The 10418-nt window shown below is 47.1% G+C and overlaps 1 protein-coding gene across 2 annotated transcripts; it reads right to left on the bottom strand.

Moving 5' to 3' along the window:
- Positions 1-1498: 1498 nt before the first annotated feature.
- Positions 1499-6507, bottom strand: LOC134736540 (filaggrin-2-like). Of its 2 annotated transcripts, none has more exons than XM_063638481.1 (2): positions 3320-6507; positions 1499-3261 (listed from the first exon to the last, which is right to left on the bottom strand). In XM_063638481.1, exons 1-2 carry the CDS (start codon positions 4310-4312, stop codon positions 2737-2739), a joined length of 1518 nt encoding a protein of 505 aa, XP_063494551.1. In that variant the 5' UTR covers positions 4313-6507; the 3' UTR covers positions 1499-2736. The 2 variants fall into 2 exon arrangements, with proteins under 2 accessions (XP_063494551.1, XP_063494552.1); XM_063638482.1 differs by having other exon boundaries at positions 1499-3266; positions 3511-6507.
- Positions 6508-10418: the final 3911 nt, after the last annotated feature.

Raw genomic sequence — 10418 nt, 5'->3', positions numbered from 1 at the left:
TCAAGACACCATTTTCTTTGCTCATCCATAAGAAACAACTATTTTTCTGTTCAGGTTTTCTAATGAGATTGCAACAATTCGGTCACATCTTCAGGCTCCACTTCTAAATCTAGTTCTCTTGCTATTTCTACCAGATGTGAAGTTATTTCCTCCACTGAAGTCTTAAACCCCTCAAAGTCATCCATGAGGGTTGAAATTAACTTCTCCCAAACTCCCATCAATGTTGAAATTTTACCTCCTCCTTTGAATCACAACCGTTCATGGCGTCTAGAATGGTGAATCTGTTCTACAAGGTTTATAATTTATTTTGCTCACATCCACCAAGGAAATCACTGTCTATGACAGCTGTAGCCTTATGAAATGTACTTCTTAAATATTAAGATTTGAAATTATTCCCTGATCTATGGACAGCAGAAGATATTTTGTGTTAGCAGGCATGAAAACAACATTAATCTCCTAATACATCTTCACTGAGCCATCAGGGCTGTTGAGTGACTTGGTGCATTGTCATTGAGCAGTAATCCTTTGAAAATTTTTTTCTGAGCAATAGCTCTCAATGGTGCACTTAAAATATTCAGTAAATCATCCTGCAAACAGGAATGCTGTCATTTGAGCTTTGTTGTTTCAATTCCAGAGCAAAGGATGAGTAGTTTTAGCATAATCCTTGAGGGCCTCGGGAGTTTTAGAAGGGTAAATTAGCACCAACCTCACTTTAAAATCAGTATCTGCATTAACTCCTAACAGGAGAGTCAACATGTCATTTGAAACTTAGAAGCCAGACATTGACTTTTCCTTTGTAGTTCTTCACATCCTAGATGATATCTTCTTCCAACGGAAGGCCATTTGGTCTTCACTGAAGATGTGTTGTTTAGCACAGCCACCTCCATCAATGATCTGAGCTGGATCTTCTGGACAACCTGCTGCAGCTTCTACATCAGCACTTGCTGCTTCACCTCGCACTTTCATGTGACAAAAATGACTTCTTTCCTTAAACCTCGTGAACCAACCTCTCCTAGATTCAGATTTTTCTTTTTCAACTTTTTAACTTCTCTCAAACTTTATTGAATTTAAGAGAACTAGAGCTTGGTTCTGGATTAGGTTTTGATTTAAGGGAAGATTTTGGCTATTTTAGTCTCCTATCCAGACCATTAGCTTTGTCCATATCAGCAATAAGGCTGTTTGACTTTCTTATCATTTGTGTGTTCACTGGAGTGGCACTTTTAATTTCCTTCAAGAATTTTTTATTTGCATTCACAACTTGACTAACTGACACAAGAGGCCTAGCTTTCAGCCTATCTCAGTTTTAAAGAAGTCTTTCTCACTAAGCTTAATCATTTTCTAGCTTTTGATTTAGAGTGAAAGATGTGTGACTCTTCCTTTCACTTGAACACTTTAGAGACCACTGGAGGGTTATTAACTGGCCTAATGTCAATACTTCTGTGTCACAGTGAATTTGGAGGCTGGAGAAGAGGAACAACAATGGGCAAGACTGGCGGAGAATTTGAAACACACTCAATATTTATTCATTAATTCTGTTATTTTATATGCATGCAGTTTGTGGCACTTCCAAAAAATGACAGTAGTAACATCGAAGATCACTGATCACAGATCACCGTGACAGATACAATAACAATGAAAATGTTTGAAATATTGCGAAAATTACCAAAATATGAAACAGAGACACAAAGTGAGCACATGCTGAGGGAAAATGACACCTTCGACTTTCTCAACATGGTATCACCACAAACCTTCAACACGTAAAACAGCGTTATGTCTGAGAAATACAATAAAGTGAAGTTCCATAAAATGAGGTATGCCTGTACTTTATTTGATATTCTAAGGTTGGAAACAAGTCTTTACACATTTTTCCAAACCTATAGAAAGTCCAACACCAACAACGAAACCTAATGTAAACTATGGTCTTTGAGTGAAAATAACCTGTCAAAGTAGGTTCATCAACTGTAAAAACTGTACCACTCTGGTGGGGGGACGTGGCTAAAGGGCGGGTCTATGAATGTCTGGTGGCAGAGGGGGGTACACAGGAAATCTACTTTCCTCTCAATGTTGCTGTAAACCTGAACTCTTCTAAAAAATGTCTATTAAATTAAAAAACTGAAATGCCAACTATAATCTAACATCTACTCAAATATTTGCAATGAGCAAATAATTGCTCCAGGAATCAAGGGGTTTGTTTGCTATAAGATTAACATGAATTAAGTGAACTGAAAACATTCAAATATTTTTGTCAATTTTTCTTAAACCATATTTTAAATAAGTCAAGTCATCACGAAAACTAAAGAATAGGAATTTCAAACAGTATTGCTCCTAATGAACTAAATATTCAGCCTACTACTTGTGTTTTAATTCTTTTCATTGGAAAGTGCCTGCGAGGTGAATTAATTTCCATGCTAACCCACAGCTAGCAGGCCCCTTACTGTTAAATCACAGTTGACAAGGAGGCAAAATCAGAGCTTCAGTTACAACCCATTTCACTACATTTAAAGACTGAGACACATAAATGGAAATATAGATCATATATTTTAGTTACTAAAGTCTTGTGACGCAAACCATTCTTGATAGTCGCAAATATTTTTTGCTGCTCTTAACAAAAATGGAAATTAAGATAATACATTAAAAATCCAAATGGAGGGTTATCTATATATGTTTTCAAAGGAGGTTACATATTCGCATCATTTGAAGCATTGGAAATAGTTTTACAGATTCTCAGCCTCATGCTTACTTTACAGAATCAGTGTCATTTGATGTAGGGTTCATGTGTGTGCATCCCTGTGTGTGTGTGTCCCTGTGTGTGTGCTTCCCTGTGTGTGTGCTTCCCTTTGTGTGTCCCTGTGTGTGTGCATCCCTGTGTGTGTGCCTCCCTGTGTGTGCTTCCCTGTGTGTGTGCTTCCCTGTGTGTGTGCATCCCTGTGTGTGCTTCCCTGTGTGTGTGCTTCCCTGTGTGTGCGCATCCCAGTGTGTGCCTCCCCGTGTGTGTGCCTCCCAGTTTGTGCACATCCCAGTGTGTGCTTCCCTGTGTGCGTCCGTGTGTGTGTGCTTCCCTGTGTGTGCGCATCCCATGTGTGCTTCCCTGTGTGTGTGCTTCCCTGTGTGTGCTTCCCTGTGTGTGTGTGTCCCTGTGTGGCTTCCCTGTGTGTGTGTGTCCCTGTGTGTGTGCTTCCCTGTGTGTGTGCGTCCCTGTGTGCTTTCCTGTGTGTGTGCTTCCCTTTGTGTGTCCCTGTGTGTGTGCTTCCCTGTGTATTGCTTCACTGTGGAGCTGCTTCCCTGTGTGTGTGCGTCCCTGTGTGTGCTTCCTGTGTACGTGTCCCTGTGTGTGCGTCCTTTTGTGTGTTATTTGCTGTGTGTGCGTCCCTGTGTGTATGTGCATTCCTCTGTGTGTGCTTCCCTCTGTGTCTGCTTCCCTGTGTGTCTGCTTCCCTGTGTGTGTGCTTCTCTGTGTGTGTGCTTCCCTGTGTGTGTCCCTGTGTGTGTGCTTCCCTGTGTATGCTTCACTGTGGAACTGCTTCCCTGTGTGTGTGCGTCCCTGTGTGTGCTTCCTGTGTGTGTGTCCCTGTGTGTGCATCCTTTTGTGTGTTATTTGCTGTGTGTGCATCCCTGTGTGTATGTGCATTCCTCTGTGTGTGCTTCCCTCTGTGTCTGCTTCCCTGTGTGTGTGCGTCCCTGTGTGTGGGCTTCCCTCTGTGTCTGCTTCCCTGTGTGTGTGTCCCTGTGTGTGTGTCCCTGTTTGTGTGTCCCTGTGTGTGTTCCTATGTCTATGTCCATGTGTACATCCGTGTGTGTGTGCTCCTGTGTGTGTGTCCCTGTGTGTTTGCTCCCCTGTGTGTGTGTCCGTGTGTGTGCTGCCTTTTGGGGTTCCCTGTGTGTGCATCCCTGTGTCTGTTTCCCTGTTTCTGTGAGTTCCTGTGTGTGCATTCCTGTGTGTGCGTCCTTGTGTGTGTCCTCTTCTGTCTCTGCTTTCCTGTGTGTGTGTCCCTGTGTGTGCATCTGTGTGTGCATCCCTGTGTGTGCATTCCTGTGTGTGCGTCCCTGTGTGTGTCCCTGTGTGTGTCCTTTTCTGTCTGTGCTTTCCTGTGTATGTGAGTCCCTGTGTGTGCTTCCCTGTGTGTGCGTCCCTGTGTGTGCGACCGTTTGTGTGTGTCCCCATGTGTGCATCCGTGTGTGTGCCCGTTTGTGTGCGTCCCTGTGTGTGTGTCCCTGTGTGTGTATCCCTGTATGTGCATCCCTGTGTGTGTGTCCCTGTGTGTGCATCCCTTTGTGTGTCCTTTTCTGTCTGTGCTTCCATGTGTGTGTGCATCCCTGTGTGTGCTTTTTGTAATCTGCTTCCTTTTATGTGTGCATTCTTTTGTGTAGCTTCTTGTCCTTAATTCTTTCTGTGTGTGTACTTCCTTGTCTGTGCATTTGTGTGTATATGTGTGTGCGTTTTTTGATATACTCGGTCTTTGCAGGTGAGACTGAAAGAACAGTTATAATTCTGTTCATGGACACTTGGGCATGCCTAAAGTAAACATCAAGATGGTAATATATCTGTGTTTTGCATATATTTTTATTTTCTGTATATTATGACGTTTTCACATCTTTTCACATCACTGGCCTGGGAGTGATGCCCCTTCCAGGGCTAGGCAATTGCAGAGATGTCCCAGCACTCAGAGTGGAGTGTGCCTTTCCCGTGCACACTGACCCATCCAGAGCCCTGCCTCTGCACCCCAAGCCCTTCCACCCCAGGAGGACGCATTCCTCTGGCTTTAATCATTCAGAGCCAGGTGGCCTGTGGTGCCTCCTGAAGTAGGGCCTGTGTGCGTGATAATCTGGGTTTCCTTGCACCTCTCTGATGTCGTCTACTGTGGCTGCACCGGACTGACCTTCACATACAGTAACATAGCACACTGTTGCCCTGCCTGTCCTAATAGGTCACCTTTGAGCTCCAGTAATAGAAAACTGTGGACTGTATCCTACAGAAGGGTTTTATAGAAACCATTGTGAGGCTCTGACACACATAATGCTACACTGTAGTCTCACTGTTCCACAGACTGTGACACCCTCGGCCGTGAGGGCTCAGAGAAGAGGGATGGCATTTGCAGTTGAGAGAGTAACAGGCCACCTCTACAACAAAGCAAGAGCAGACAAAAATAGCTGGGGAGACTGTGAGGGGATGCGAAGTTTCTCTGATGTAAAAGTGGAGGCCAAGTGTGATAATGAGGTGAGCATAAAATACAGCCCTGTCTTTTCAGATTTTTCATTCATAAAAGTTTTTGACTTCACATGTTCAAAACTTAACCTCTGATTTTTCTCCCTATATCTGGTCCTTTAATCTTCTTACCTTGATCTTAAAATGTCAACTTCAGCCTCCAAGTTGCTCAGACAAAAAAGCTTGTATTCATCCTTGACTCTATGCTTTCAAACTTCATTTTAATTCATTCTTTTGGCTGTTCATTCTAAATATATCCAGAGCCTGGTCACTTCTCTCTGGAAATATAATGCAAGCCAGGTGTGTAACATACAAATTTCAGGTAGCCACACTAAAAAGAAAAAAAGGAACAGGCCAAGTTACTTTTAATAATGTATTTTAGGCCGGGCGCGGTGGCTCACACTTGTAATCCCAGCACTCTGGGAGGCCGAGGCGGGCGGATCACGAGGTCAGGAGATCGAGACTATGGTGAAACCCCGTCTCTACTAAAAATACAAAAAGCCGGGAGTGGTGGAGGGCGCCTGTAGTCCCAGCTACTCGGAGAGGCTGAGACAGGAGAATGGCGTGAACCCAGGAGGCAGAGCTTGCAGTGAGCCGAGATCGCGCCACTGCACTCCAGCCTGGGCGACAGAGCGACAGAGTGAGACTCCGTCTCAAAAAAAAAAAAAAAAAAAAAAAAGTATTTTAACTCGGAGTATTCAAAATATTATTTCATCATTTACTAAAATTTAAAAATTATTGAGGTCTTTTACTTCCTTTTCATATTAAGTCTTGGAAATCTGGTGTGAATTTCACACATAGAGCCCATCTCAATGCAGACACGTGACGTTTTATGTGTTCAAGAGTGACATGTGGCTAGGGTTCTCAAAACGGGCAGCCCAGCTCCAAACAATAGTTTCCTATGGCCTTTTACCCTTACCTCTTAAAATGTATACTTGATACACTAGCCAGAATTCTTGTAAAACCTATAAAACATATATACAACTGACCTTTATAAAACAGAAGGCACATGATGTCACTCCTTTCCTCAAAACCCTTCAATGGCTTCTGATTGCCATCCTGAATAACAGCCAGAGTGATAAACATGACATGAGGCCTGGCTGACTGCCCTGCTGCCGATTCTGTGCCCTGGTCCCCCAGTTCCTTCACTTGCTGGCTCGGCTTGGCACACAGTTCTCCTTCTTCTCCCTGAAACACACCTGGAATGCCCACGTGTCAACATCGTGCTCTTGTGCTTCCTTCTGCCTAGAAATCCCTTTCGCCCGATATCAATCAGCCACATGATCCTGCATTTCTTTCAGGTCTTTGCTTAAATGTGCGGCGTGGTGTCTGTGCGGTGCGGCGCCTGTGAGGTGCGGCGCAGGGTCTGTGAGGTGCGGCGCAGGGTCTGTGAGGTGCGGCGCCTGCGAGGTGCGGCGCCTGTGAGGTGCGGCGCAGGGTCTGTGAGGTGAGGCGCGGGGTCTGTGAGGTGCGGCGCGGGGTCTGTGAGGTGAGGCGCAGGGACTGTGAGGTGAGGCGCAGGGTCTGAGGTGAGGCTCAGGGTCTGTGAGGTGCGGCGCCTGTGAGGTGCGGCGCAGGGTCTGTGAGGTGCGGCGCAGGGTCTGTGAGGTGAGGCGCAGGGACTGTGAGGTGAGGCGCAGGGTCTGAGGTGAGGCGCAGGGTCTGTGAGGTGCGGCGCCTGTGAGGTGCGGCGCAGGGTCTGTGAGGTGAGGCGCAGGGTCTGTGAGGTGCGGCGCAGGGTCTGTGAGGTGAGGCGCAGGGACTGTGAGGTGAGGCGCAGGGTCTGAGGTGAGGCGCAGGGACTGTGAGGTGAGGCGCAGGGTCTGTGAGGTGAGGCGCAGGGACTGTGAGGTGAGGCGCAGGGTCTGAGGTGAGGCGCAGGGTCTGTGAGGTGAGGCGCAGGGTCTGAGGTGAGGCGCAGGGACTGTGAGGTGAGGCGCAGGGTCTGTGAGGTGAGGCGCAGGGACTGTGAGGTGAGGCGCAGGGTCTGTGAGGTGAGGCGCAGGGTCTGTGAGGTGAGGCGCAGGGTCTGAGGTGAGGCGCAGGGTCTGTGAGGTGCGGCCCAGGGTCTGTGAGGTGCGGCCCAGGGTCTGTGAGGTGAGGCGCAGGGTCTGTGAGGTGAGGCGCAGGGTCTGAGGTGAGGCGCAGGGTCTGTGAGGTGCGGCCCAGGGTCTGTGAGGTGCGGCCCAGGGTCTGTGAGGTGAGGCGCAGGGTCTGTGAGGTGCGGCGCAGGGTCTGTGAGGTGAGGCCCAGGGTCTGTGAGGTGCGGCCCAGGGTCTGTGAGGTGAGGCGCAGGGTCTGTGAGGTGCGGCGCAGGGTCTGTGAGGTGAGGCGCAGGGTCTGTGAGGTGCGGCGCAGGGTCTGTGAGGTGAGGCGCAGGGACTGTGAGGTGAGGCGCAGGGTCTGTGAGGTGAGGCGCAGGGTCTGTGAGGTGAGGCGCAGGGACTGTGAGGTGAGGCGCAGGGACTGTGAGGTGAGGCGCAGGGTCTGAGGTGAGGCGCAGGGTCTGTGAGGTGCGGCGCAGGGTCTGTGAGGTGAGGCGCAGGGACTGTGAGGTGAGGCGCAGGGTCTGTGAGGTGAGGCGCAGGGTCTGTGAGGTGAGGCGCAGGGACTGTGAGGTGAGGCGCAGGGACTGTGAGGTGAGGCGCAGGGTCTGTGAGGTGAGGCGCAGGGACTGTGAGGTGAGGCGCAGGGTCTGAGGTGAGGCGCAGGGTCTGTGAGGTGCGGCGCAGGGTCTGTGAGGTGCGGCGCGGCGTCTGTGAGGTGCAAAGGCCACTTAGTGTGTGGCCTTAGTTAATTTTTTGTTTTCCATTTTCTGTCCCTCATTTTATTGATCTGTAAAACGAGCATAATCATAAGCGTTTCTTCTTATTAGGTTACTTGTGAGGCTTAAGTGAAGTACTATGTTAACTAATATGAAACTAGAGCCTCACTCTGGAGGAAATAGTGTAATGATAGTGCTGTGTACAGGGTGCAACATAACAGGAGGCAAAAACAGGTGGATACATGCAGAGAAGTCTTTTCGGTGGTCTTGACACTAGAGCTGAATTTGAAGGAAGATGAGAACTTGTTAGATGAAGGGACCTGAGAACAGGAACAAGTGTTCACCAAGACGGGTCTCTGAACACACAGAGGCAGAAATCATGCCAAAACTTGCAGAGTGGCAGGAAACTCCATTCTGCTGGAGAAAGCATACATATGGAGGGAGCGAAAGGAGTTAACAGTGGAGAAGTCTGAGCAAATTTAGGCTGCCTTCAAGAAAGCAGGAGTTTCCTGTGAAGAAAATTGACTGATACAGATTTGTGTTTTAGAAAAGTCTGTCTGTCGGCAGCTGGGAAGGTGAAGGGGAGGTGTCACACCGGATGCAATAAAATTGGTTAGTGGGATTTAAATCATTGTTTTAAAGAGTGGTGAAGGTAAGGGGAGTGTGGAGAGAGAGAACTTTTTGGAAGTTGGTTATATAGATGGGACATGTGGATGTGACTATGAAGAGATGGAGTCAAAATGGGCCAGAAGTCCTACATCTGAGCAACCTGTGGGATGTGCACATAAATATGACCTGGGGACATGTGGGTGTGAGGGTCTTTATTTCAGCAAAATATACTAAGATAGAGGTATAGATTTTGGAATCTTCAACAATTAAGTGGCCATTGTGGCCAAATGAAAACATTAGGAGTCTAAAGATAGAGCTGTGGCCAACACTTATATTTAAAGAAAGACTTGAGAAGCCCAGTGATGCAAGAAGTGTCAAGAAAATATCACTATAAAAATGTTTGAGAAGCATAGTACTAGTCATCAGTGTTAAATGTGCTTCTGGTGAGGGGTTCAGGAAGTTTCCAATCATGACGGAAGGTGAAGAAGAGTAGGATAGCAAGAGGGGATGCAAGACAGAGGGAGAGAGAGAAGAGGGAGGCATCAAGATGCTTTCAGCAATCAATGTCAGGAAAACTAATAGAGCAAGAAGTCACTCGTCATCACAAGGATGGCACCAAGCCCTTTCTGAGGAATCTGCCCCATGACCCAAACACCTCCCACCAGGCCCCACCTCCAACACAGGGAATCACAGTTCAATGTGAGATTTGGAGGCAAAACATATACAAACTATACTAGATAAGAATGTACGTAACTTTTTTCACAAGACCCCAGTGGGACTCCAGACATAGACTGAGCTGCTTTGGGGCTTGGCCCTCTCTGGGAGCTCTAAAATTAGAAGTTTAGAGACACTATTTGACATTTTATAAAAGCCGTCTGCAGTGATGTTCCTGCTAGAGGATTATGCACAGACAATTACAGCATCAAGGGAATGACTGAAGGTAAGATAGATTCATCCACATGAGACAATACCACACCAAATGGGGAATGGCTGAAGGTAAGGCAGATTCATCCAAATGAGACACCACCACACCAAATGGGGAATGGCTGAAGGTAAGACGGATTCATCCAAATGAGACAACATCACACCAAACGGGGAATGGCTGAAGGTAAGACGGATTCATCCAAATGAGACAACATCACACCAAACGGAGAATGACTGAAGGTAAGATGGATTCATCCAAATGAGACAACACCACACCAAATGGGGAATGGCTGAAGGTAAGACGGATTCATCCAAATGAGACAACACCACACCAAACGGAGAATGACTGAAGGTAAGATGGATTCATCCAAATGAGACAACACCACACCAAATGGGGAATGGCTGAAGGTAAGACGGATTCATCCAAATGAGACAACATCACACCAAACGGGGAATGGCTGAAGGTAAGACGGATTCATCCAAATGAGACAACACCACACCAAATGGGGAATGGCTGAAGGTAAGACGGATTCATCCAAATGAGACAACACCACACCAAATGGGGAAGGAATTCAAGGTCCTTGGTCCTTTTATCTGCTGAAAGTGCTTTTTCAGCTGAGCACATTTCTTCATCTTAAAGCTAGGCCACAATAGTTGTGGCATGAGCAACTGCCCTGATCCTGAGACACTCACTTCTTCCCTGTCCCGAAACCACAACCAGCCCTCCCGGACAGTGGACCCCCTTCCACACCAGCACAATGACCCATCTTGTGGTTGCCCAAGCCCCTACTGGCCTTGGCTCTTTCCATTCATTGCAGGTTTATTTGAGGGTCGTCTTTACCTTTATATTCTACAGTGACGGAGCAAGGCCATCTCCCATTATTTCTCAGTATGGGTGTCATATTTCTGCTTCAGGCA

The sequence above is a fragment of the Symphalangus syndactylus genome, chromosome 4 (assembly GCF_028878055.3).
Source record: "Symphalangus syndactylus isolate Jambi chromosome 4, NHGRI_mSymSyn1-v2.1_pri, whole genome shotgun sequence".
Lineage (NCBI taxonomy): Eukaryota > Metazoa > Chordata > Mammalia > Primates > Hylobatidae > Symphalangus > Symphalangus syndactylus.
The sequence above is the reverse complement of the archived record's forward strand: the minus strand, read 5'-3'. Positions and strand labels throughout refer to the sequence as shown.